This window comes from Botrytis fragariae (genome assembly GCF_013461495.1).
Source record: "Botrytis fragariae strain BVB16 chromosome Unknown tig00000054, whole genome shotgun sequence".
Taxonomy (NCBI): Eukaryota; Fungi; Ascomycota; class Leotiomycetes; order Helotiales; family Sclerotiniaceae; genus Botrytis; species Botrytis fragariae.
The window spans coordinates 422,438-449,666 of NW_023500993.1; the positions used below are offsets into that span (position 1 = coordinate 422,438).

The following is a 27,229-nucleotide window of genomic DNA, read 5'->3' on the forward strand; positions in this document are numbered from 1 at the left end:
TTGGCGGGTGTGAGGACGGGGCTTTGACGAGGGTAGTTTGAAAGGAGTTTATCATAGTAAAGGCTTTAGCATGGTGATGATAATGGGGTGGATGAACGATAGTGATTTTTTTCCCCGTTGGAGAAGGCAAAGAGGCTGGGGGTGAGATGGGAATGCTGAGGGTTGTGAGGAAGAAATGGAAATAGATATGTAAATGTATCATTCGCATGCTGCTTTATGTCAAAATTGCGGGACAAATGATTTATGGTTTATGATGTCGAGGAGAAGAGTGTGTATGTAGTTGGACCTTGAGGGGAGAATAAGTAGTGGTTATGAGATGGTGAGATGGTGATTGATTGGACGTTAGTTGGGAGGTGGGTATGGGTCTAGTGGGGTCTGGTGCTTCGAATGGCGAGGGATGGGCGTGAAGATTTTCGATGATTCACTGTTTCGTTGCTTATGGCTTTGGTTTCTTTTGCTTATGGAAATTTTTGTTTGGATTCTCTGTTCGTTGAGTTTGGGGATGTGTACATATATCCTGGATACATTGAGATGTTTTTATGATGTGAAGTTTGTGGCACCTCCAGCATTATGTCGTGAATTGGCTCGCGATTGAAGTAGCTTGTTCTGTATCTCTATTGAGAAAATTTCACAACAGGAAATGTTTTTAGATGGAATATAAGGATGTCAAGGTAATATACAGATCAGATAATGGGGAGTCGTGGTGTGGTGATAGTGTGTAGGGTGTTGACAGTAAAGAAGGATAGATGATAATAGGAGACAACTTGCGAAACATAACAGTTCTCTAGATTTTACGCTATGCAGTAGAATGGGAAGGAATGGTGGTCAAAGATAAGTTAAAACAGGCATAGGAGGCTACGAAAAGAGGTTCGGAGTTCATGAGATCTGATAACAATTTTCTAGTCATCTCTGTTAAAGTTTTAGGAAGAATGAAGTGGGTGTTTATATAGGTATTGGGAATTGGGGAATATAGAGAGGTGCTTTGGGAGGGGAGAGCGGTAAGGTTGCGAGGGTGAATATCTAGAAATTAGAGAGAAGTTGGGTCTAAATGAAGAAGGAAACGAAGATCCTGGTCCAGAAATTGAGGTCAGGTCAAGGAGTCCTATCTTCACCTACCCCTCCCTGATATCCCGCTCGCTAATCCCTGTCTCGCTAAACGCGATTTCTTGGTATAAAAATACAAGCTTCTGCTAGTTCAGTAACGGTAGATAAGTACAAAGAGGCTTTCATGGTCTACAATGTGAGTCGGGAGTATGCAAGTACTCTCGGAAGCTATCGACACAAGATGGATGTGTAGTTCTTGGCTTTCGGGAAAAAAGAAAGGGAGAGCGGAAAATTAGTGTTAGAGGATGCGAGGTAGAGTTGCTGGTAGCGACAGTAATTGATGACAATAAAAGAGATTTAATCAATAGAACTAAAACTGAATTTCAACCAAATTTTCATGGGCTGTTTCTTTTGATGAATACAGAGCGAGACTAGATGTATAGACTTCTATAAATTTTGAACCGCAAAAGCGTCAGATTTGGTTGAGTTTCCTTGTGACTCTTAGCCTGTCCGTTTATTGTAAGGTGTGATTTTGAAAGAAGGAGGGTGATGATGACTTATTTATAGATTCTGGGCGAATCTGAGTGACAAAAGCCAAGCCTGGGTCTACCGGAGCGCAAAAGATTGAGGGGAAGCGTAGGATATCGAATCAAATGTCCACCTCGATCTTCGTTCTGTGATCGATAATACACTAAATTTCCTTATCAATATTTACATTCAGCACCACTATAATTTCCTTGAACATCCTTATTCCTTATGATACTTATAAAAGCATTTGTTCTCGACGAATTTGCTTTCTTTAAGACATAAGACAAGGCAGTCTAAGTTGGCCACAGGGAAACAGTGTTCTTACTAGTATTGCTCGTATTTTGTATATTGGTCCGTATAGTGATGCATATCAATATTTTCGAAATTATTTATATAGATGATATCGATTCATATATCACTAGAAAGATATAATCCCCCTTTATATACGTAATATCATATTAAAGGCTTGATACACGCTACTGTTACACCACCGTATACTAGTACAAACAATGCAGGGAAAGGGGTGTTTCTCTGAGCTTCGTGCCTGTAGAATAGACAAATTTGGTAATTTGTGAATTTGCAGGCTATATTGATGAGATTTTGGGATAGTTATACAGCTTTGTTGTCGATATCATCAGTTCAACCGTTACATTGTGAAGAGATATTGTGGAAGTACTGCTTTTGGTATGATGTCAGTGATAGGAGTTAGATGGCAGTAACCGCCTTATATCGAGAACTTGTACACTAAACATACTACACTCTCAGTCTTGCCAGTTCATACCTCCAAAGTTTTTCATAAGGAAGGATCAGATAGCCCCACAAACTGCACAGCGAGAAAGGCCCTACATTTCACCATAGCGAGACATCTAATTTTATTGTCAGGAAAGGAGAGATGTGCCGGTTTTTATATACCGGAGAGTTGAAGAATCATACAAGGGATTAAGGGGAAGGTGCGGAAAGCGAGCTGCAGGGGTGAATAGAAGAATCACATGTTGTTTTGAGTGGATCATATTCTCCTTACTATACATGAGATGTTCTTGCCTTCTCTCAAGTGTATTTCACTAGCCTTTCCTAGAGCCAGTGATGAATGTAGGTGAAATCTACGTCCCTTCTTTATAAGTGGTTCATTCACCCACTGTTCTCTTCTTTCCAAAGTTATTGATGCCATTTAATTTCATGATGCACAATTGCGACGAGAGAAATTGGGATGTTCGAACCAATACTTTTGGCTTAATTTAATGTTATAGATTGCTTTGAATGTAGGTTCCCAAGCTCAATAGTTATTCTCTGGTGGTGATTATGGTTGTTACGGTGGGGTGTAGTGTTCGACATGTGGCGAAAAGGATGGAATGGCAGTAATTAAGATTCTCCAGTGAAACATAGGATAAGCATGCAGATCTTTCAAGTCACGGGTTTTCTGTACTGTTGCTGCTGTCTTTGATATCGGAAGATATATATTATGGATGAGAATAGAACATGGCAGTAAGAGAAGTCAGTGCAGAGGGAAAAGAAGATGTGTGTCAAATCTCAAGAGCCGAAAAAGATTAATGAGAGTAATGTATTTTTAAAAGCACCTAGTGATAGCGAAACAAACGAGTTGGCAGCAATGATAAGATTGGAAAAGAAACCAATATCTTACCTCACTCTTAGTCGTCGCTAGTCACGTGTTACAAAACAGAAGTTTGAGATAGAGTAACAAGCCTCGGAGACAGTTGAAGACAAAAATGCCCACATGCAACCGTGTTTCTCTTTCCTCGGTTGCTGAGTATTCAGAATAGAACTGTGAGTTATTCATATATTGATATATGAGAACGTTGAAAGCTCTGAAGCTACGACATCTAGATCTAGTGGAATCTGAGTCCGATAGTTACTCTGAAATTCACTACCGTCTGATCACTTCCTCTCCTTTCAGTCATTTCATTATAACGTCTATATGAGCTTCCTCACACCGAAATTTATTTTTCATTATGATAATTGTGGTAGAGAATTACTTGCAGAAACCAATGGAGGAACATGCAGTGTCGTGTCCGAGATTTATGCTTACCAAAAGAACCATTAAAAATTAGTACTGATAGATTAGACTGCTGGTGTTAATTCTACAGCGCTCACAAAAAGCGGGATACTCGATTCCATCAAATATTTCCTCATTTACTCATTCTTCCAAGCGATGGTCTTTAAGAGTTTGTTTCTCTAGCATCTGACTCAAGGAGATAGCGAGAAGAAACGATTAGGGGCTCTACGTAATAAGCGACACTAAGCGACAATGACAGTGATTAGGTATGAACCTGATGGAATGATAGCGTTGAAGACAACATCTGCTTGGTGCTACTAATATTTTGATCTCCATATAAGTTCAGCTGTTGGGAAATTTCCTTGAGAAAAGTATTGAATTTGTAATTCGCGAATGAGACACTTCAATTGAGGAGCGTGACAAAATGGGAAAGTTGGCTTGTCGTTCAATTGGACACTTTTGCTGTAAATCTTGATAGTAAAGATACTAAGGGTAAACTCTCCGACATAGAAACTTCATATTGTTAACATACTGTCGAAATAGTGATTTTACTACCTCCAGAGGATGACCATGGGTAGTGAAACAAACAACAGAAGGCAATAACACAAGAGCTCATTAGAATTTGCAGAATTGAGTATGCGATGTTCGTGTTCTGAAAGCATTACCATGAAGATTGAACACGTAGCTTTTTCAGGGCCTGATTCCAGGTAGTTGTCCTAAACTCCTACCGTAAGAGGCTTCTAATGTTTTCAGGGTTTACATATGCGACCACCATATCGGAAAGTGGGCAACAACTTAAGACTCACTTTATTTCTTTAAACCAAGGAGCTTACATCATCTAGACAAGAACGTAACCCCTTCTAGCAAACATCACAATAAAACGGTCACGGATTCACTGACTCGGGTTACATGAAAGTGATGTAAAAGCTTGAAGTCAAATTCAAGACATTGACCCCAGAAATACATCAAAAACATCAATTTTGACATCATTGTAGGTTGGTTCAACGATCTCGGCAGTAAGTTAAGAAGAATGACCGGAATGACCACAAAACTATTCGTGGAATTACTGAAAAGGAAGGTCGAAGGGAACTCACAATGTTTGAGGTTTCGAAGATATTAACAATAAAATGGGGAAGATTGACAGCAAATTATTTAGGGTTATACACCCTTCCCCACATATTTCTTTTACCCGCGTACTTTACCCCACTGTAGTCAACGTGTGGAACATATCATATCTTATTCATTCTACTTCCTCTCTCATATGACATACTACTCTAATTGATATCTGATAATATACATTCAGTATGTTATTCTTAAGGGGCTTACAATACGATACGATATCGCTATCAATATTAATATCTGTGTAATTGAACGTTCACGACGATTATACTACTCTGAAATTCTAGTTCAATATTCTTTACATTGTCCCTTGATTCATCTTGAAGTCAATTGATATCAATGACTATTGCGCAATGACCCTTCTATCAATGTATTGGACATATACTCTTTGGATATGGAATGATTACAGCATTATTCTTAAGGCACCCATGATGAACGCTTAACTACATCGAATGCCATGGTTACGGTCGCGCAACTGACTTCTTGAATCAATTATCACACACTGATTTCTGCATCAAATCATTAAAATATGGCAGCATCTCTTTGCTTATGAACTATATAATAATTCAATAATTAATCTGCTCTTGAATTTCAAACATCCTGTATGTCGTTCCGCAAGGTGATAGGGCTATAAGTAGACGATCTAAAAGCTCACCATTTAATGGAAATACCAATTCAGAAAATAGCCATTCCATGCTCATTTTTATCTACCACAACTCTAGTCTTAGTATAGTACCGTGTTTCCAACCCAACTCTCTTGCGGTCAAACCATTCGAACGTAAGTTGTCTTCCCGATGATCTGAGTAAACAGCGGACACATAGCTAGCCTGTATCAACTCTAGCACATGCTGCACCGTATATGTCATTGGAATGAATACGGTATGGTTTGTTTCGCAGATGTTCCTTTTCTTGCTTGACACCCTGTACTTTGTTTGGCAGCGAAGGATCACCAACACGCGGTCATGGTGTTGAAGCAAAAATGCATTCTGTTCTGGGAAATTGACCGACAGCACTTTCTTGCTCCACGTCCAGGATGCATCATTTGTTGTTGGGCTACTGTCAATGATTGGAAAAGGTATCTGCGCGTTCGATGATGCGACGATCATGGCTGTATCCGGTTCTATGCTCCAAGGCTCCCAGAAATTTAGGTCTAATTCTGCATCATTTTTAATAAGCTTCCACGCACCCGGCTGTGGTGAAACAGTCGTAGGGTATTGGTGGATCAATTCCTTGAGAAGGCCATCGATGAAATTGCAGAGTTGCTGAAAATTTTAGTGTCATCACAAAAGGATTGATTCGTGGTGACGAACTTGCCTACTCATGATATCTCCTAAGATCGGTGTATATAAAATTTCATGTGGAGGAACGTGAAAGTTAACACGAAGCTGTTGCATTTTCTGTCGTTGGCCGAATGTCATAGGTGGGTCTATGGAAGCAACATTCGAAGCCATCGTGGCTGAATTATACGATTCAGAGGTGGTAACAGAATACTGTAATAATCAAGGTTATTTAGAGATAGGAGCAATCAATTGTAAGAACAAAAACGATATAAAAGTGCTAACAAGGCATTGTGGGAACGAAGAAGATTTATAGGTGCCAGCGAAACATTGTGAGAACGAAGAAGATTTATAGGTGCCAGCAAAACACTGCGAGAAATAAAACGATTCAGAGGTGCCAGCAAAACATTGTGAGAACGAAGAAGATTTATAGGTGCCAGCAAAACACTGCGAGAAATAAAACGATTCAGAGGTGCCAGCAAAACATTGTGAGAACGAAGAAGATTTATAGGTGCCAGCAAAACACTGCGAGAACTAAAACGATTCAGAGGTGCCAGCGAAACACTGTGAGCTCAAGGAAAAGGTTTTTGATATCACTGCTCGACTATGTCATAGAATGTCTCACTCACTATCTGATAGATAATCACTTATTCTCGCTCTCACCTGCGCTAAATCAAGATCATAAAACTATTTATCACTAGTAAATTGGGACAGAATTCATCCCATATTTTCATTCTGAATTTCTAATCCTCATCGCAATCATGTTGGCAGAAGATGCTACTAGACTTCAAAAGATCGATGAGTTGTATGCGTTGCGGCTTGACCAATATGTATCGCTTCCCCAGGTGAGTTCTACACTCTATACCTAACTGCGCTCTGCTGATTCGTACCGTATAGCTTGTTGTTGTTGGTGATCAGTCAAGTGGTAAGAGTTCTGTTCTTGAGGGTCTGACGAGCCTACCATTTCCACGAGACTCCGGCCTATGTACTCGATTCCCAACACAGATTGTTTTCAAGCGTACAAAGATAGAGCGAAGGGAAGTTAGTATCTTGGCTGCCCATGGCCAAGAGCAATCTAAGACAGACGCTATTGCAAACTTTGGCAAGATTCAATTAACGAGCTTTGATGAACACTCCTTCTCAGATTTGTTAGCCAAGGTATGACTGTCATCATTTTATCGCCAGCAAACTTGTTAAATGTCGCGCTGCAGGCATCGGAATGTATGGGACTTCCCTACCCCGGAAAGCAACGGGATGATAACATGGACTCTTTCTCTCATAATATTCTCAAGATCGAGCTCTCAGGTCCAGAGTATGAAAACTTTAGTGTTGTTGACCTTCCAGGTCTTTTTAGAAGTAAGACCAATACCTCTCATTAACTCATAGCTAAGCTGAGATCATAGAACCAACTCCAGGTCAGACAAGCAAAGAGGATATGGCCCTTGTTCGAGAAATAGTCGCGAGATATATGAAGAATCCTCGGAGCATTATCTTGTAAGTACAGTATACAATTCTATATTTGACAATGGCTCACGTATTTTAAAGAGCAGTTGTTCCCGCAAATATAGATATTGCAACGCAGGAGATAATTCAGATGGCTGAAGATGCTGATCCTGAAGGTCGAAGGACTCTAGGAGTCTTCACAAAGCCAGATCTAGTAGATCGAGGCGCAGAGGAGAAGGTTCGCACAACATTGTTACCAAGAACTGAATATTTTATTGATTTTCTTAGGTCATAGAGCTTGTGATCAATCAATCTAGTAGCGCACGTTTTGAACTTGGCTACACCATCGTGTGTAATCGAAGCCAGAGCGATCTTAGTATAACCAATGATGAGCGTAACGCTCGTGAAGCCATGTTCTTCAGGCGTGAGCCCTGGGACGCGATTCCAGAAGAGCGAGCAGGTGTGAAATCTTTGAAAAATCGGCTAAACAATCTCTTGGTCGACGTCACGAGGCACAACTTCCAAGCCGTGGCTGAAGACGTACGGATTAGGATCCGTGAATTGGGAGAAAAACTGGATGCCATGGGCCCGCGTCGCGATACACCCAATGATCAACGTAATCATCTGATTCGGATTACCACTGACGTCCGGGAAATAACATCCAAGGCTATTGACGCTCACTATGGTCGCGATCGATGTTTTGATGATGATACTTTTCGGTTGGCCACAAATGTAATGACAATGAACAAAGCTTTCTCCGATTTGATTTGGCTGAGGGGTTGTACAAGGAAGCTTAATTCCGCATCCAGCGAAAGTGAGATAAGTGTTACCGCTAGAGAAGATAGCGGGCTTGATCCTCAGACAGAGAATTCTCTAGACAACCTTGATGCACCGACGGCTAGCAATAACCGTTGCACAAAAATCGAATTTCTTCACAATTATCCTGAGCTGAAGGTTTTTATAAGCCCATTCATCTCAACACCTTCTACGCCCAAACAAGGTATTATGGAATGGATAACGGAAAAATACGAAAAGTCTAGGGGCTTCGAAATAGGAACTTTGAATCCCTCCTTACTTCCATCCCTGTTTTTGGAGCAGTCTCAGAACTGGGAATATTTCGCCCATGAGCATTTAAAGAACGTGATCCAAACAATTCATCGTTTTAACCACGAAGCACTTCGATATTGTTGCAAAGATGATACATTAAGCAAGAAACTATGGGCTATGTTATCTCAAATGTTGCTTCCACGATATAAGAGGGCACTAGATCATGTCAAGTTTCTGATTGAGGTTGAGCAACAGGGAAATCTGCTCACGATGAATCATTATTTCGCGGATAACTTGCGTAAGGCTCGTGAGGACCGGATCAAGAAACAGTTGATTAGTCTACAGTCCTGGACAACAAACGACCCACAGAAACAGCCTTTACTTCGTCTTGAAGATACTATTTCGACATTCATGAGTAATGAAGGCCAGACGACACAGGACTTACACGATATACTGGAGGCATACTACAAAGTGTCTCGAAAACGATTCGTGGACGCAATTTGCCTTCAAGCTGTGGATCACTTTCTCATTAGTAGTAAAAAGGGGCCTCTTTGGTTATTTTCACCGCAACTGATAGGCAATATGACAGACTCTGAACTCAGAAACATTGCGGGTGAAAGTGATCAAACTGTTATACGCAGAGCACGACTGACTGAGGAAATTGCGAACTTAAATGCCGGTCAAAAAATTCTTGAATAGGTAGAAATTTTCGAATACATTAGATTTTCTCTTTTGAACTTCTTTGGCAAGCTGCAAGCGTGTATAGAATGATACCAGGTTTGATCTTCGATGCCCAATTTTTTCATTGAAAAACTTCATATAGATTTGCTCAGGTCAAAGCTTGCAGGTACAAATGATCTAGAATACTGCTACAGGCTAGCATATTTTACAGCAGATATAATCTCCGGATTCTTTGCCGCAGGACTCGCAAAGTGTAAGTGGAAGAACATGAATAGAAACCGATTGTATTGAATCACTTCCTTTTGATACAAGATAAATTTCGCTAAACATGTGTGTAAAAACTGCAGTCTCGGCATCGTTAAGTGACAAGATTTCAGATCTACACTCGTGAACCCACTAATGAGCCGTGGGAATGCGTCAGGGCACTCGAATCGTCTTTTGAGCCACCATGCCAATGCAAAGTCGGGATCTCTAACTCGGCGAAATAAGAGAAGAACAGACTTTTTTACAACTAACGACGGCGATGGTGACTGACTAACAGTGTCACTTATCATGCTATTGCCGTTCAAATTAGAATTTATTTTTCTTGGTATGGTATCTCACTAGATGCTGCACAAGAGACAAAATTTCTATTTTTACTTCCGAAGTGGAAAACATTCCGGTGTCTAAATGAACTATATCAGAGAGGTCATTATACAAAGCAAGAGCAAAGTCGTAGAGAACAGTAGAGTCTACTGCATTTTCTATTGCTCCGATACTTGGATCTGTATTTTCTGGTCAGGGGGAGAAACTCGAGGCTAGCAAGTCAAATTTGAAGTCACATCGTAGTGCGAGACATCATCCTAAGAGTTCTCGAATTTGCTCAAACTCTTAAGTCGTTCACTTCTATTTCAATAGACTTTTCATATTACAAGCTTGGCAAGCCCCCATAGGCCAATCAATCCAATCATTCGCATCACTCCTCTTCAGCTTAAATCCTGCCACCAGAACCCCAAGAAATACTACACATCCCAAAAGAGGGGTAAGCTGGCGGAATCGATATGAAACCACATTACAGTGAATAGAGAACATCCTATCTCCATGAACTGTGTACATAAATCTTAAGTACTCTAACTTTCATTTTCTGAATTTGACTTGCTCAGAGCAAAGACTGACTGGCTTGACCGCCGAAAGGTTCAAAGGTTGGGATTGTATATCAATGACCAACGACATTCGTTGTGTGGGGAGGGGTCTCCATTTTCATTCCTGGTGCTGCAAAATATCATGTATCTGAACGCAGATGTGGCAGGAACGACGGTTAGATCCTTTACTGTTATAAATCTGATTGTAATGCTGCTGCTGCTGCTAGCAAGTCTATGTTGTCAATTTTCTGTGAGGGTGGTATTCTTCAGACGGGAGTATTCGTCAATTGTCAAGTGTCAGAAATCATCCATTTACTCTAAGAAAATCTATACGAAGTGCTGTAGCGTCATGCCCACAAAGTTTGCCACTTTAAAGGGACTGAAGTCTATTGGAGCGAAAGAGTACAACCACCAATCCATATTAAATATTCCAAGATTGACAAAATTTCAAGGACTTTCAGGTGCCAAGTACAAGCAGAAGTGAATACGAAAGCACCCCTCACCCCATATGAACACAAATACAGACCTGAGTACAAACAAAAGAAGAAGAAATTGGGTCAATCTTTTTGTAACACAATGCGACGCATCCAAACACTTTCAAGCTTCAGCCTCTCATCAATATCAATCCATTTGCATCTTGCACACCATAGGTTCTCAACTGTAACCACGATATAACCACCGCACATCTCAACCACAGCATCATCATCGCAGTACTAATACGCAAGACCAATCAAACCCCAGATATCCAACAAAAAGTAAGCTTCCCTCCATCTCCCCTCAGCTCAATCAATCATCCATCCCATTCCAACGCCTCCCAACTTCACATACTAGCCCGAGAACCCAAAGAAGTCATTCCAACAACGAATCAAACCTCATATCTCACGAAGCCGTGCCGCTTGCGGTAACATCACATCCAACGCATAACAACACGGGATCTTCATCGACACATATTCCGTTTCTTTCAAATATTCAAGCCCAGCTTGTTATTTACTGACCGCCTCACTAAAAGCTTAGTCTCACCCCATGATCTTCCAAAAATATTGAAGAAGAAGAAGAAGAAGAAGAAGAAGCTTATTCATAGGTATCAGGAAACGTGATATTCGTTACACATCGCCTTTGTCAGGCTATCCACTCGGATCTCTATTCGCTGAATCCAGCCAATTTCCCCACACGTATATAAGCAAAACTTAGCATCACCATTACTTCCTGTGACCTCCCATCAAGGTTCGAGCTTGAAGACTACAATATACTTTACAGAGTCAGCAAGTGATTACCTTTCGTGACTCTAGGTATCCTACATCCACTCATCGATCCGTCATGAACCTCAGGCTCAAGCCCAAGCCCAGGCCCAGCCCGAGCCGCACCACACCACCCACAAGACTCATCTCACCAATTCCTTACAGTCTCGTCCCCAACCCCCTTACCTCCCCGACATTCCATCTCACCATCCCCATACCATTCGTCCCACCCATCTACCAATCCACTCCACAAATCTCCACACCAATAAACTCCCCGGCCCTAACCATTTTCTCCACTAAAAAATCCGCCCTATAATTCCTGCAAGCCATTTCTTCTCGTCTCCAAAGATTCAGATATCGATTTGCAACAAAAGGCAGCCCTCGAACCATCATCACCAATCCCGCCGCAAAAGCTGTAATTTCAGCTTGCCAAGCATCATGAAAACCCAAATAAATATGTGCCACGCGAATAAACCTATCTATTAATACACATTAGATTACCCCTCCAGATCACGGGGACTTTTATAGTAATATTCTTACTATAAAATGATTCATATATCGACGTTCTTTCCTACCATTGGATAAAGCATTCAAATATTAAGTTTAAATAGTATAGGCAATACGCCATCCCATCCCGCGCTTCCGGGTTGTAATTAGGCAAAATGAGTGCACGCGCTTGCGAGACATCAATGCAATATAAATGCGTTGGCGATGGTTACACATGACAACAAGCGAGGTCATTAATATGAGTGAACATCGTATTCGCTTCTTTGATACAAAACTTGATATATGATACCCCATCCAAAGCAAAGTGGGTAAATTATCCTTCCACCACTTCTTTCTCGACTTCCCAATCCTCCCACGTTGGTTTGTCATATCCGTTTGGACGACTGGCTCTTTCAAATCCGACTCGTATTCCCTCAACTGAGACGGGACTTCTGCACCATTTGATTTCCTCGCCGAATCCTTTGCTGAACGTCTTTTGCATATTTTTCTCGTCGAATAATTCGGGATGTGCTCTCCTCATACTTTTTAGTGCTCTCCCGCCAACTTCATCCACACTATCCGCATGTCTTAAATCAAAGAAATGATCATCATGATCTTTTCTAACCCTTTTTTTAACATCATCTCCATATAGTCCCAATCCCAGTAAAAACACATCATATTGACAAAGACTAGTTGTTCCTCTCCAACTTCCTCCTTCCTTGGCTCTTCGAAATAATCCCACTAAGGCAGCAATAGCACCCATACATCCAGTTCCATAATCAGACATGGGAAAAGGAGGAACGACAGGTTCATTAAGACCCATGAATTCTCCTTGAGCCCATGCTACTCCCGTTACACAATCTGCGATTTGTTGCCATCCAGGTCTACCAGCCCATTCTCCTTGATAACCAAAACAATCTTCGGAGACATATACGATTCCTTTGCCTCTTCCAGAAACTAATTTTACAATATTTTCTGGTCCATACCCTAGTCGTTCTAAAGCTCCAGGTCTATATCCATCGAGAATAACATCGGCGGATGTAAGTAATTCCTCAAACGTCGCACGACCATTTGGCGTTTTGAGATCGATATCTGCAGTATGTTTACCGGTATTTCCATCAACTTGGAAAAATGGAACATCAGATAAATTTGGAGATGTGACTTTGATAACTTGGGCGCCATATTCCGCGAGTGTTCGACCCATAGCAGGTCCTGCAATAATACGACATAATTCTAGTACACGAATTCCGGATAATACTTGGGGTTTGGAAGTAGGTGTTGCGGGAGCTACTTCTGGGAAGGGACATGGTGGGGAATCATCTTGAAGTCTATCGAGTTGCCACGGAGGTAAGTCGAGAAGTGTTTGACCCTAATTGTTAATCAGTAAAATGATTTACAGTAGGATGAAGATTCTTACATGGCCTGTCTTTTTGAAATCTTCCCATTTCAAAGCTGTTACACCAGCTTGGTTTATTTCAGCATTCATAATCTCCAATTCTGCAGCCGTATATTGCTTGACATGCTTCTCAATAACATCAATACATTCCCTATAATCTGTAAGATCTGGTCGATATGCTTCCAATCCAATCATATTCAATGTCTTTCCAGCTTCTAATGATCCATGGATATGAAAGTATTCCCCTGGATTCTTAGTTTCATAAAGATTTGCTGAAAGTCTGCGATACAAGATCGCTTGTGCTTTGAGCAAGTCCGTATCTGTAAAATATATCAGTAAATATTCCTGAAATATATTCAAGAAAATTACCTTTCAGCTTCGATTTAACATCAGGATGCTGTTTATTCATTCCAGCAATTGTAGCAATATAGGTTGAGAATAAGAAAGTGGCAGTTTGCTCAAGATTGATCTCGATTTTTCTTTTCTCTTCTCCATAGCGAAGATCCGCAATGGCAGCTACAACGCTTGCTTCGACTGATTTTAATGCAACTGTAGCTTCAGTTTCTTTGAAAGGACATGGGAAATAGATTTGAGTTCCATCGGTTGCAGTTGTATAAGTAACATCTTCTAGATGTTTCAATACTTCTGAGGGAAGTTCACTGCTGACCAATTGTTGTAGAGTTCGAGTAGCTTCTTGAGAACCATTGATTACTGAGTAAGGGATTGAACCAGAATGATCAGCTGATGTGTTTTTGGTAGAATCCTTCATGGTGATATGAATCCTTCTCTGAAGACTTTATGGTGTGCGAGATCCAAAAAATCAAAAATCGGAATGACATCTCCGGCATTGCAAGTCCATTTATGTTATATATACTTTGTCTAAGGATAGAGGGGCAATTCAGTTCCGTAGTATGCCCCGCTCTTCTACCGTGTACCTGACTAAACATTACCAATAGTATTACCTAGAGTTCTCCGTGGGTTTGAACCATTTGGTATATTCATGGATCTTAGGATTTATTGACTTGCGAATCATAGATTTGTATCAATATTAAGACAGGTTGCGGTCCGAGATGTTTCCATAGCGAAGTTCCGACGATGAAGGGGTAACATCCGATATACTTGCGGATATGAACCCCATAGACAAAATTCAACGAAGCATTTTACCTCAGATATAAGATTGACAATAAATTTTATCAGGAGTGCTTATTGCCATTTAGAGACAACTTCCAAGAGATACTTAGGAAAAACAACATGATCATCGATCGGCTAGAGTATCGGGGGGTTAAGAATCTTGTTTCACTCTCCCGAGGTTACTTTCCGCACCAGTCCGATAGCCACAGTCACCAGCCACATTTAGATGTCAGCCACCAGGAGTTTCCGTCCCGCATGAGGGCTCTGTGAACCTTCGATGTTTATGTAAGCTTCTTTGCACTCAAATACTCACTCGCAGCTAAGAGCAGCAAACAAACTACCTGAGTCAATATCCATCCCATAGATAGTCTTTACTTCCATCAATCAATTTCTAAACTTACATTCAGCTATCCAACAATGAATTTGCCAAACCGTCAATGCTAAACACCGAAAGTCATTTCCGGATTCAAGCGTCACATTCAACATCATGTTTATTTAACACAATGTCCAGCATCGAATGATACAAGGGGTAAGAATGATAACAATAGTGATAAATATCTATATAGAATGTAAAGATTTCAACTCTTGCGAGATGAATGTTAGAAGAAGCTAGCTAGAATACAACTCACTCACTCATCTTCTCATTGAGGAAAAAGAAAAGAACCTCCTTCAAGTATCCCCTCATTCTCGCATTCACCAAGCAACAAAATATCCTTGACCACCATACAAACCTTCCTCTTTACAATCACATCCCCTCTTACTCTAATACCCCACTCCATAGCTCCCACATCTCCCCTCACCTCCTACTCCCTCATTAACAATATAACAATCCGCCTTCTGTTGTACACATTTCACCAATGCACTTGCATACGTATCACCTCCACCACCACCACCATATCCACAACCCTGAGCATAAGTGCCCACACAACTTTCATATTGCGCGTCACAAGCATCTTGACATCCTTGCCCACAGTCCGGTCTTTGGTAACTCGGACTATCTTCTGAAGTTTTGGCTGTATAAAGTTTAAATGGGTATCCTGAGTTATAATCTGGTTGTAGATTATTGCATGTATAGCATGGAATCGGGATTGACCCAACAGGAGAATAAGAACTGTATCCTTGAGATGGATTATTAGGTTGAACGCAGATATTGTTGCATGTAGGAAGAGGAGCGATTGAAGGGGTGGATGTTGGTTTTGATGTTGAGGTTTGGATAGTGGTGGGACAGGTGTAGATACTTGTTTTTACACTGATAACTGGGGGCGTATAGCCTGCTGGAGGATGTCTGGATTTACATCCAGTATTTGAACAAGAAGATCCAGGACAATAGCTCCCACAATAAGATTCAATTTCCTGACACCAAGAGGAGAATTGTAAACATTGAAGGGATCCAGGGAATCCAGCGGACAAAAGACAGGATGTCAGTTGTACGAGACAAGTATTTGCAGCAGCCAAACAAGAATTTTGATCGATGAAGGGAGGGAGGGGATTAGAACACCAGTTTCCAACTTTATATTCGCAGGTTGGAGTTGGAGTTGTTACAATAGTAGTAGTGCATATTGTAGCACTAGTTTTTGATGTAGTCGGAGAGGCAGTAGTGGATGGCTGTGTGGATGATGTGGATGTCGAGGGTAAAATCGGAGTTGTCGAGGATGTTGGAGCAACTGAAGATACTGAAGATGAAAGATATGTTGTGGTCGAAGATTGAGGAATAGTGGAAGGCGAAAATAGCGAAGAAATCGTGGAGGAAGTTATAGAGGAAGATAATGTTGGGGAAGTTGGTCCTGCTGTCGAGGAAGGTGATGACGATGGAGGAGTAGATAGAATTGATGACTACAAATTACCAAACTCAGTACAAGCATTTCAAATGAATTCTTTCATAAGAGATGAGTAGTCGATGCAGTATTCGATGGTAGGAAGAATTCCCAACATGAAGATGAAATTGAAAGTTCATTTGGGAGAGAGGCACTGAATGGAAAGGAGTGAAAGGTTCATGTCTGAATTCAACTTACCGATGATAGCGGAGGAGTAGATGAAGGAGTTGAGATCGGGGAAGAAGATGCAGGAGCTGAATATGTGGTTGGTTGCGATGAGGAATATGACGGAGAAATAGGTGTGAAAGACGAGGATAAAGCGGTCGATGAAATAGACGACTAGATGTTTCAGAGTCAGTATTATTCTATTAACAAAAAGTTCCAGGAAAGGATAATGAGTCAGAGCTCTATAGAGGATAAAGGAATTGTGTAAGATAACATGTGAAGAGAAGTGATGGCTATCTGAGATTAGAGAATTTGAAGTATCAAACTGATTAATCTTACTGGCGAGGAGGCCGGCGACGAGGAAGAAGCCGACGATGAAGGACCAGATGAGACTTGGGACGAGGAGGAAGAAACTGAAGCGAATGAATACGACGATGAAGTGGAACTTGAGAGAGTTGACGAGGAAGAATGCAGGGAAATCAACGTTGACGAAGACGATAGAGCAGCTGATGAAACCGATGACTGCAGATTTCAGGAGTCAGTATCTATTTATCAGGAAATTCTTTCATGCGAAATAAAATCAGGAATGGATTAAGAGTTCAAGTGGTGATATGATATAACGTTTCAGAAAGATTCCATCATGAGGATTAGACTCACCGATGAGGATGCTGGTGCAGATGAAGTCGGTGAGGAAGAAGACGAGACTGGAACCGATGAATAGGTAGATGAAGATACCGGAGCAGAAAAGTAAGGAGGCGGTGTATAAGGCGGAGGCGTATATGGTGGAGGCGTATATGGTGGAGGTGTATATGGTGGAGGTGTATATGACGTTGGAGAATAATATGGTGTGGAAGCTGGTGCAGATGAGCTAGTATCACTTGACGAAGAAGAAGAAGAAGTCGAGCCAGATGAACTCAACGTTGAACTAATAGTTGTTCCAGTTGACGAAGATACTGGAGCAGAAGCAGAAGCAGAAGTAGATGGAGAAGATGAACTGGTGGAAGAAGATACTGGGCCGCCTGGATTACCATTGCAAGGATCCGTTGATAGCAAGTCCTCGGCGACGTAAAGGTAGATATTTGCTGCACCACCACATAACTCGGTGGTATTACCATTACAAGTCATTTGACAATATGATTCATCAACTTTTGCGGTTCCGTTACCGAGTACAACACCACAGTAACATTCTTGTGAGTATTCAACTCCAGCAAAAGCATACCCTCCTTCTTTGCATGCATGAAGACAAGCTTCGATTGTTAAATCAACGTCGGGAATTTGATCTTGTTTCCATGCAAGGGTACGACCATTGGGCCCAAGATCGGAATAACATCCCATTGGTTGGTAATCAGAAATGGTGGTACTATCGACAGTTGGGAATGTGGTATCTTGGTAGACTGAGAGAATGTCATTGCCACCGCACGATTCAGTATTATCTCCAGTACATGGAAAAGAACAATTTAATTCAGATGTTTGTGGGCCACCGACAGAAGCGCCGCAAAAGCATTCGCCATAGCTTCAAATGAGTCAGTCATCGTTCAGGTCTTCAAGAGGAAATTATAGCCGTCTATCGTTGGTAAGTTTCGAGTTATTGCACCTGCACTCACTATTCTAATCCCGCATATTTATATCCATTACCTATGATAAATTAATAACCATTCAATAAACGACAAATTTCAAAGACTTTACCTTTACAGAAATCAACACAAATTTCAACTGTCATGTTTTGACTATTGAGATCGGTCCTGAATAACAAAGCACTTGGGGAGCTTGGATCTATGAAACAGCCCGCGTAAACAAAATCCGTGGTGTTTGTACATGTAGGAAGCTCTGGTGCCCATCTTTCAGCCAGTAAAGGACCAGCATTGGTGCCTAAAAAGAGTGCAGTCGTTGCCATTGCAATCGAGAGCGAGGTGAAGCTCAACATCTCAGATAACGATGAGATTAACAAAAACAAAATACTGGTGAGCAATATGTGTCAAAAGAAAACTGAGATTACTGGAACCACTCTGAATATGAAGAAGAATAAAGTTTGGACATGGACTGAGACAATATATACCTATTCCGCACTGAGAAACCATGGTGGCAAAGATAAGGTCTTCATAGAGACAAAACCGGTGTTCATTTGTGCCAGCAACCAAAGATGTTTGTGCAAAATGATACATTTGGTTATTCCCAGTAGCAAACACAACATTATTTGCAGATAAAATCGCGTGGCGCATGCATGGTAACTATGCAATTCTTGATGTTGTGAGCTTTAGATGGTATGATAGCAAAAAGGTCTAGACAAGAAGACAATAGCTGACTATAAAATTCCGAAGAATGCACACTTACTCGGATTTGCGGCAACCCGAAAAGGTTGCAGATATACTTCCACGCTATATTGTGTATGTCTATGTTGGTGAGATTATCGTGGATTATCACGAGTGGAAAATTTTGATGGTTTTGGGACCAAAGGCGCGATAAAGTTTTCTCCCCGACACCATTTGTAGAACATACTTAAGCATATTACTGATTTTACACTCTTCGGAGGAATTGAATAAGCTCGATCATGACCGATGGTTCATGACAGCTTGACATATATGTGGAAAAGCCTTGAGTTTATTATTGATCCTTTCTGGGAAGCATTGAAATCGACCAGAACATTAAAGTAACATTATCTTCCCAAATCAATTGAACTTGTCCGTTTTAGTCAGGAACGTTAGCATCAGATGTCCGACTTGAGATGAAAACCTTGTTGTGAATGTAACCATATGATGTTGAAAACTTTGTAGGTACCTCGACCTATCCACTTGGAACTATTGAAATGAAGGGAGCTTTTGCGTATCTTTGTGCGGCTGACATGTAGAGTATTGGGGATTGGTACATTTTGTCCTTTCATATGTATGCTACCGTGAACACAGTAATGAGAGTTTGATATGAAATGAGAGGAATGACAAATTTGTTTCTAGTTGAGGGGGAACGAATACCAATTGACTGAATCTTTGTTGGATACCTTTTAATCTTGAAAAACCGCTACTTCACTCGAAGAGGCTGAACATGTCTCCTAAGTGGCAACTTGTACTGTGCGCGGAGAGAATATTTGTAGAACTTCGTTGAACCATGCATGAAATCTTCTCCACACTCAAGGGATCTCAATTTGCTGCTGCTGTGTAAGCCCGCAGTACTACTGGAGTATCATCAACTTCGTATCCCAAGATTCTTCATTCGCTTTAGAACTTTCGTAAATTGGTTCGGGCCGTCAAGTGTAGATATCCTTATGCGGGTATCGTGCATCTATTTGTGCACCGTAACGCGTCCACGAAAATAAGGGCTGAAGTTGTTTGGATCGTGATCAAGCTTTGAATCCGGAACTTTTCGTGTGTTTAAACTGGGTGCGCGGGTTAAAGATACGAAAAGGGGCCTCCCTGAATTGAGAGCTCATTTTGAATATTCATAAATGATATCTTGCGGCCGGTTGATGTGGTGGCAGGATTGTGGACTTTCTAGCTGCACGGCAACCATCTACCTAGTCGGTCCTGCGCAAAGAAAACATTTGCAAAATTGTCAATTGACTTTGGTCCATCTTTTGCTGAATATGCACAAACTCTCCTGGCTAGGTGATTTGATCAAAAAATAACTAACGGGGTGGTTTGAGCAGAGGTAAATTTACATCACGTGGATAATTTTCCCTGCATGTTTTGTAGCATGTCTCAGAGGTATGAGTTTTGAAGATATACTAGTTTGGGCCTCAAAGATTGTTGAAACTTGGTTGGAGCAAGGGTGAGTGGAATGTGTTGTAATTTTCGTGAATGTGAATCTAATTTTGAGGTGTCTCCCCATAACAGAACCAACCCAAATAAGCATCTATCTCACTACATTGTTGTTCTTCTCCCTCCTCCTCTCCTCCCAGCTCAGTCCCAGAGTAAACCGATGCAAACAACTCCTATTACTCAGCCATATTCCTACCTGAGCCTGTCACCTCTCTTCTTTCTTAGTCCTCTTATCCTTGCTCTCCTCATTGTCCTTGCTCTCCTCATTGTCCTTGCTCTCCTCATTGTCCTTGCTCTCCTCATTGTCCTTACTCTCCTCATTATCCTTGCCCTCTTCATTATTCTTGTTCTTCTCATTGTCCTTGCTCTTCTTATTATCCTTGCTCTCCTTATTATTCTTGTTCTTCTCAATGTCCTTGCTCTTCTTATTATCCTTGCTCCCCTTAATGTTCTTACTCTCCTCATTATCCTTGCTCCCCTTAATGTTCTTACTCTCCTCATTATCCTTGCTCTCCTCATTGTTCTTGCTCTCCTCATTATCCTTGCTCTCCTCATTGTTCTTGCTCTCCTCATTATCCTTGCTCTCCTCATTGTTCTTACTCTCCTTATTCTTTTTATTCTCCTTATTCTTCTTACTCTCCTTAATTTCTTTAAATAAAATCACAACATGTAATAACGTTGCTCTCACATGGTCCATCACTCCTCTGTCTCTGTAATCCTTCCTGATTAGCTCGCGGCATGTTTCTCTTCTTTTTCCTCTCTCTGAACTATCCATCATAAAGGTTTCATCCCATTCTCTAATTGCTTTCTTGATCCCATCCTTTTGTTTCTGAATGCGAGTGTCGAAATTGGAAGATAGGTTCTCCAACATGGCAGATTCGGTTTCTTTGAGTGCGTATATTGCTGACAACCATTTATTGAAAGGCTCTATACAGGCATTGGCAAATTGATTGTGCCAAGCTTCACCACGCTCATTGAAGATGTTGTAAACCTCACACTCTCCATTCGCATCCCATATAAGCAATTCTTTGATGTTATCCCGTGTTTCTCCAAAGATTGTGATTGAGCAGATCCCAAATTGATCAGGGTGAACAGTCATTTGTTCGAATGTTGTATCCAGATCAGTTTCGTTTGCAAGCCAATCCCGAATCTTCTTTATAGCCTTTATATCTTTTGGATCATGTACCTGCTGTTTGCGTTGTTTATTTTCCTCGTGGGAGAGGACTGATCGAGCCAATTGGTCTCTCACATAAACTACCTCTCCAGCATGTCTTCGCTTGCTCTGCTTTTCCAACTTTCGAATTCTGATTTCCAGATTTTGATATGCTATTTCCAGATTTTGATATTTGATTTCCAGATTTTGATGTGCCATTTCCAGATTCTGAAATCCCACATCAGATTTCGCTAGTAAGCCTTTGATTGTGATATTTTTAGCTTCGTGATGAGTGGGATCATTCGCGAGTATTTTCTCGCATGTGAAGGTGTCTGTATGAAGGAACAATCCTGTGGCATTCACATTCTCTCTGATCTTTAATTGCATCGAATCAATGTCGCCTGACTCCAGCTGCTTCATATTCTGAGAACCAAGAGGAACTCTTCCTACTCCTACTAGAGGATAGGGTATCTTTGTTGCGGTGTTCTATTTAGTTCATTATTAGTATACTATTATTTTTCTGGTCATACAGCAAGGTTGAATTGAATAAACAAAAGTAATGTTTATGGTATAGATGTATGGATGTATGGAAAACACAAATAGGGTTACGAACCTGCTCCAGATTGGATTGACTCTGTGCATTGTTGTGAAACTTGACATGACGTAATCTCCAGCTGGTAGCAATACATCTCCGAGTCGACATTGCCGAAACTAATAGGTTTTGACGAATCATCCTCTAGATGTAAACGATTGATCAGGAGATGAAACGAATATTGGTAGATTGAAAGTCTATCCTCAGGATGGGACAGTCGTATCTGATGGTGGGGGCGACGGTGATGGTTATGGTGGTGATATAACTTTGTGGAAATATTGTTTTTGGTTCAAATTTGAGGTATTGGCATTGATCTGGAGTTCTTAAAGGGTTATTTTAAAGCCGCTCGAGCCATTAGCCGAAGTTGCTTATAAAATTTAGTTAAAAGAGAGAAATGTAGTGAATGAGATTAAGTTATATGCTGACAGCCTTACTGAATAATTTAGGATTGAGCAGGACACCAGAAACCTTTTTTAGACAAAGACTCGCACCTCCTTGTACATAGTTTGAGCTTCTTAGGCAAATTTTATTTGTCAATCAAACCTGCAAATCCAGGTACTATGCCATCTGCAGTCTGGATACAAACAAGAAAGAATAATAAGTATCTCTTCTTTTGAACTTTCTTCTTGGAGCAAAAGGGTTGATGCTTAGGATGCAAATGATATTGTCATCTGTTGGGATTAAATTTTGGGATATGAAGAGATTATGTGCATTGTATCTACATGGAGATCATAAAGAGCAAGAGCGAAGTGAAAGGAGAAAGTAGGCGTTTCAAAAAGGCTTTTCAACGCTCTGAGCCCTAGAAACAACCTCAATCATATATCCATGTTAAACCTATCACTCCAAATCAATTGCCTGGCATGTATTCATTCCCACAGAAAGACTCTCCTTCTTCATGAACCTGCCTAACCACATCCTTCCCCAACTATGAACTGAACAGAACTTGAACAAACAAAAAACTGGTACGTATTCGGCTGCACTTCAAGCATATCTAAACTTCAAAAGGTTCATGTGAGGTTGCTAGCCTTACTAGGTTTTTTTCTCATATGATCTTTGGGAGAAAGCTGAAATGAATGCAACTATCTATTTCTTATTCACAAGCAGAAAGAAAAGTTTAACAACAAGGAATTGGCTCAGACGAGAGGAGAGGGGGCTCTCAAAAACAGAAGTTGGTGGGAAAGATGAGGACATAGATACATTAAACCAAACAAAGCCTCTTAGCTGATGAGCTTGCTTGAAACTTTTGATTTTCCTTGACAAGCGTACAAGTTCTGCTCCCTGATGTTCTTATTCTTCTTTTCACATCTTTTATTGCTTGTTTCCTGATATCTACTGACGCAGGTTTTCATAGTGCGGCTTTTCACAACATAGCTACAAGACTTCGTTCTCCTCAAATCCCTATGTCAATGAAGAAGACAAGGAGAAATTGGAGCCAGCTTGGTTGACATTAAAGATCAATGTGATGATTCTAGATGAGTTCTCATCAGCAGCACATAAAGACAAGAAGTGCGGGGACCAACAAGAACATAGACTGGGAGGCAGAAGTTCAAAGGGTCAAAGTAGCCAAACACTGGCAATGAGCAGTGCCTGTCCGCATGACTTCTCGATGATTCACTATCGGTGTAGTGAAGAATACTGAATGGATTGAGGAAGAGATGTCTGTGTCTACCTGCAGTTGCGTAGTTCGGATGATTTGTAAGCGTAGATCATTTTGTTAGTGCACAGCGAGACAACCTTAAAGCCTTACAGCCTTACAGCCTTACAGCCTTACAACCTCACAACCTTAGATGGTAGGCATTGCATATACAATCCAACGGTTGGTGTCGATCGATAGGATTGACACAACGATTTGGACTGAATTGGATTCAATATTTAAAATCCACCTTCGCTTATGTACAGCCACGGAGTAAGAACCAAAGAAAGCAGCAACATGCTCCCACTCTTTGCGTGCTTCGGCGTATGTCATCTTTCTGCTTTTAGTCACTGCAGTCAGCAACAACTAGGTACCTATAGCTACCTAGGTAGACATGCAAAAATTGTTTCCGACCGACGGAGACTTCCATAAGTTGTTAATACGAGCTGCTCACCTGAATAGATTGGTAATAGATAACGAATGATCTGACAGGCATTTGTGCCGCCTTGCTATAAGTAACAAGATGATAATATTGATCACTCTTGCCAAACTTCTTCTCAATATCTAATATCTATCGCTGCGCAAAGTTTTACTCTCAGTAAAGAATAATGCATCTCAGGCTATTGAGACGAGATGACTTGCCCTCGCTGGCAGATCTCGGAATTGAAGCATTCCATGATGACGATTTACAAACTATACTTTTTCCTCCAGATAGTGTTGCAAATGGCTCACTCCGTCGAAGTATCAATTTACGCATAAGAAAACGTCTTGTTGAAGCCGGCACACATTGTTATGTCTCGATGAGCGATGAGAATGATGAATTTTGGTCTGGAGAATCTGAGTTGCTTGGATACGCTTTTTGGACAAGAGTGGGAAAGAGCGAAGCAGCGAAGAAGTGGCAAACTGACACTTTGTTTTCGAGTATGATCTCCCATACCTTCTCTCTCGTGAATTCACTAATCATAAAAACAGAATTGGAAAGAAGATTGATAGGAGCGGAAATGTGGTACTCTGAATACTTCCTTGATCGTGACCGGCCTTGGGATAAAATCCATTACATGAGAAATCTATCGATTGATCATTTTGGGTCAATTCCAGAGTATTTGGAGTTGGCTGCATTAGCAGTACATCCTAAATACCATCGTCGTGGTATTGGTGGAATGATGCTCAAATATGGAATTGATTTGGCTCAAAAGGAACAAGTTCCCCTTGTACTTGAAGCCTCTCGTGCTGGAACTCTGCTATATACGAAAAATGGGTTCAGAGAAACTGGGAGAACTGAAATGTTTCCCGAAGTGATAGTAGTTGCTATGCAATTGGACCCAAAAGTTTGATTATCTATTGGTTGGGGATTTGAAATGGATTTAGATGTTTTATTAGTGACAATGTATGTATGTCATGGGAGACCTCTTGGCTAGCAATATATTTTTCCTTCTTTCTTTCTTGATTGAATCGTTTGTTCTCTCTAACCACCATTAATTTTTCAATTTTTCAATTCACTTTCGTGGAAGTTACGTGGAAGGAAGGTCCGAATGCGCCAGCTTAAGACTCTAGCTACGATTTATACTTTGAGAATTCCGTCACACAAGCTCTTGTGATGCCTCCATTCGGAGTACCGCCGATAGCTTCTCATGTTTTTAGGCATTTGAAACTTTTACTACATGGGCAAGAGCCACAAAGCACTTCTCCAAGCAGCTTCAATTACTCTATATACCCTCCTTCTGTACTTCGGTCAGCTTCACAATCGATTTTTACTCAATGGCCATTCTCAAAAATGACTTCCTACATGAAAAAGCACTGCAAGTCAATCAGTCGTCGCATCTCTGAGGTGTCAAATTTGAAAGAATTGTCAGAGAGGAGGTCGTCCTTGAAACCACCCCCTCTTGAAACCCCGAACCGAGACAAAGCAACCCCAGAAGATCAGACGCCACAAGGCTTGCTGCTTTCCCGGAATGCAATATCAGACAAGACTCCCAAGAATGTAGCTACTCCCAAGAACAAGAATACTAACACAACATCTCCTTCACTCAAAAAATCCAGAGAACCAAGCTCAACCTCTTCCGAATCAACCATCATTAATACAACCATCTCGCCCATCCCTCCACCATCACCACCACCACCACCAAATCCAACAAAAACGGTCCTGACGAAAAATACCAAATTAACTCTCACCTGCTTTTCGAATCCTCTTTCCCGGGCCACACATACGTATCCGTGCATCTCCAACGCCTCCAACACGGTATCTATTCCGATGCCAATCTACACACCAAACATACCTTACACGTAACATTCATTGCTCTCAGTTTCATATTCCATCCCTCGACCCCACGCACCGTTTCGAGAGCGCACTCATCGATATCAAAGTCCGTGATCAGAAAGGAAATTTGAGATTTCTCAAATACGCGCCGCATCAAGCATATGGGAAGATAAGCACAGAGAGTTTGAAATGGAATTTTCAGTTAGGGTCTTCGTTGGGAGTAACGCAGGGACCGGCAAATGTGTGTGTGAGGCCGAGTATTGGCGAGGAGAAAAGTAAGGTTATGGGGTCGATGATGAAGATGTATGTTTTCCTTTTTTTTTCTGCTTCTGCTGGTTTTTTCTCTTTCGTATTTGGGTCATTGATTATGTATACGTATGTGTAAAGACAAGGTTCCACACGAAGCACCTTTCACCATTCGACTCGTTATTCGGATACACTCCTTCATTTTTCGCTCGAGGAAAACGTACAGCAGGAATCGGGACTTCCGCGGGAATTCACATTTGTGTTTTTGCTTGAGAGACCAAGTGAAAAACAATATCCGCCTGTTCATACATTTCATTCTTCTAAACTTCAAACGCTTGAGCATAGTATCTCTGAGAAATTGAGAAGTATGAGTGGGAGAGGAAATAAAGATAGGGATGGAGAAGAAAAATGCATGGAATATCAATGTGAAGATCTGGCTGGGGAAAAAAGCACACCGAAATTAGAAGTTGAGAGATTAGATGGGGATTTAGAGGAGATATTTGGGGAAGTAGAATTTGAAATTGGGATTGAACCTCAAAGTTTGTTTTCCCTTCCCCATCTCCTTTCCTTTGTTCTCCTCTCCTCTCCCGCTAACACAAACTCCCAGTATCCAACACCCTCTCCCTCTCCTCTCTCTCCTCCCCGCTTCCTGCAATTTCCCACACAGGCGGTTCAGTCCATAATAACGCAGCACACACCGAAACCACAAGAGTCCTCGGAGAAGTAGGTCAGAAATTTCCAACCGAGGGAACACTCGATAGTATGGGAAAAGCTGAACACGAAGAGGCCATTGTGCATGGATTGTATAATTTTGCAAAGTTGGGAGGGGCGTTTGAGGAACAGGTTAGCTTGCCGGGGGAGAGTGTAGGGAGTAGAGTGCCGGAGTTGGATGGTGGAGGTACTGCGGGTGGAAAATAGGTGGGATGAGGTATGGTAATGGGAACGACAGGGAAGGGTAAAAGCGGTGGACGGCAACTTGTAAGAGTATGTAAGAGAAGCCGGCATGAAACGGAATGTGGATTGGATGGGCTAGCTTATAATCAATAGGTGGTTTAACATATCTTGTACGAAACATTATCCCATATCCCGTATATATTC

At 41.2% G+C, this 27,229-nt stretch overlaps 7 protein-coding genes across 7 annotated transcripts; 3 read left to right on the plus strand and 4 right to left on the minus strand.

Moving 5' to 3' along the window:
* Nucleotides 1-5,409: 5,409 nt before the first annotated feature.
* On the minus strand, nucleotides 5,410-6,153 carry Bfra_004899 (uncharacterized protein; the record flags this gene model as incomplete). The annotated part of the gene is made up of 2 exons (XM_037335290.1): nucleotides 5,410-5,964; nucleotides 6,013-6,153. 2 exons carry the CDS (start codon nucleotides 6,151-6,153, stop codon nucleotides 5,410-5,412), a joined length of 696 nt encoding a protein of 231 aa, XP_037192385.1.
* A 587-nt stretch (nucleotides 6,154-6,740) lies between these two features.
* Bfra_004900 (putative dynamin family protein) lies at nucleotides 6,741-9,168 on the plus strand (the record flags this gene model as incomplete). The annotated part of the gene is made up of 6 exons (XM_037335291.1): nucleotides 6,741-6,824; nucleotides 6,877-7,137; nucleotides 7,191-7,335; nucleotides 7,383-7,473; nucleotides 7,525-7,660; nucleotides 7,711-9,168. 6 exons carry the CDS (start codon nucleotides 6,741-6,743, stop codon nucleotides 9,166-9,168), a joined length of 2,175 nt encoding a protein of 724 aa, XP_037192386.1.
* Nucleotides 9,169-12,329: 3,161 nt separating this feature from the next.
* On the minus strand, nucleotides 12,330-14,160 carry Bfra_004901 (putative caib baif family enzyme protein; the record flags this gene model as incomplete). The annotated part of the gene is made up of 3 exons (XM_037335292.1): nucleotides 12,330-13,364; nucleotides 13,413-13,711; nucleotides 13,761-14,160. 3 exons carry the CDS (start codon nucleotides 14,158-14,160, stop codon nucleotides 12,330-12,332), a joined length of 1,734 nt encoding a protein of 577 aa, XP_037192387.1.
* A 1,124-nt stretch (nucleotides 14,161-15,284) lies between these two features.
* On the minus strand, nucleotides 15,285-18,425 carry Bfra_004902 (putative glyoxal oxidase precursor protein; the record flags this gene model as incomplete). Its single annotated transcript, XM_037335293.1, has 6 exons — nucleotides 15,285-16,355; nucleotides 16,535-16,675; nucleotides 16,841-17,023; nucleotides 17,159-18,014; nucleotides 18,106-18,136; nucleotides 18,188-18,425. The coding sequence occupies 6 exons, from the start codon at nucleotides 18,423-18,425 to the stop codon at nucleotides 15,285-15,287; spliced, it is 2,520 nt and encodes an 839-aa protein (XP_037192388.1).
* A 2,030-nt stretch (nucleotides 18,426-20,455) lies between these two features.
* Bfra_004903 (uncharacterized protein) lies at nucleotides 20,456-22,136 on the minus strand (the record flags this gene model as incomplete). Its single annotated transcript, XM_037335294.1, has 2 exons — nucleotides 20,456-21,889; nucleotides 22,017-22,136. 2 exons carry the CDS (start codon nucleotides 22,134-22,136, stop codon nucleotides 20,456-20,458), a joined length of 1,554 nt encoding a protein of 517 aa, XP_037192389.1.
* Nucleotides 22,137-24,236: 2,100 nt separating this feature from the next.
* On the plus strand, nucleotides 24,237-24,962 carry Bfra_004904 (putative gnat family protein; the record flags this gene model as incomplete). Its single annotated transcript, XM_037335295.1, has 2 exons — nucleotides 24,237-24,549; nucleotides 24,601-24,962. The coding sequence occupies 2 exons, from the start codon at nucleotides 24,237-24,239 to the stop codon at nucleotides 24,960-24,962; spliced, it is 675 nt and encodes a 224-aa protein (XP_037192390.1).
* A 440-nt stretch (nucleotides 24,963-25,402) lies between these two features.
* On the plus strand, nucleotides 25,403-27,049 carry Bfra_004905 (uncharacterized protein; the record flags this gene model as incomplete). The annotated part of the gene is made up of 4 exons (XM_037335296.1): nucleotides 25,403-25,867; nucleotides 25,932-26,188; nucleotides 26,273-26,670; nucleotides 26,739-27,049. 4 exons carry the CDS (start codon nucleotides 25,403-25,405, stop codon nucleotides 27,047-27,049), a joined length of 1,431 nt encoding a protein of 476 aa, XP_037192391.1.
* Nucleotides 27,050-27,229: the final 180 nt, after the last annotated feature.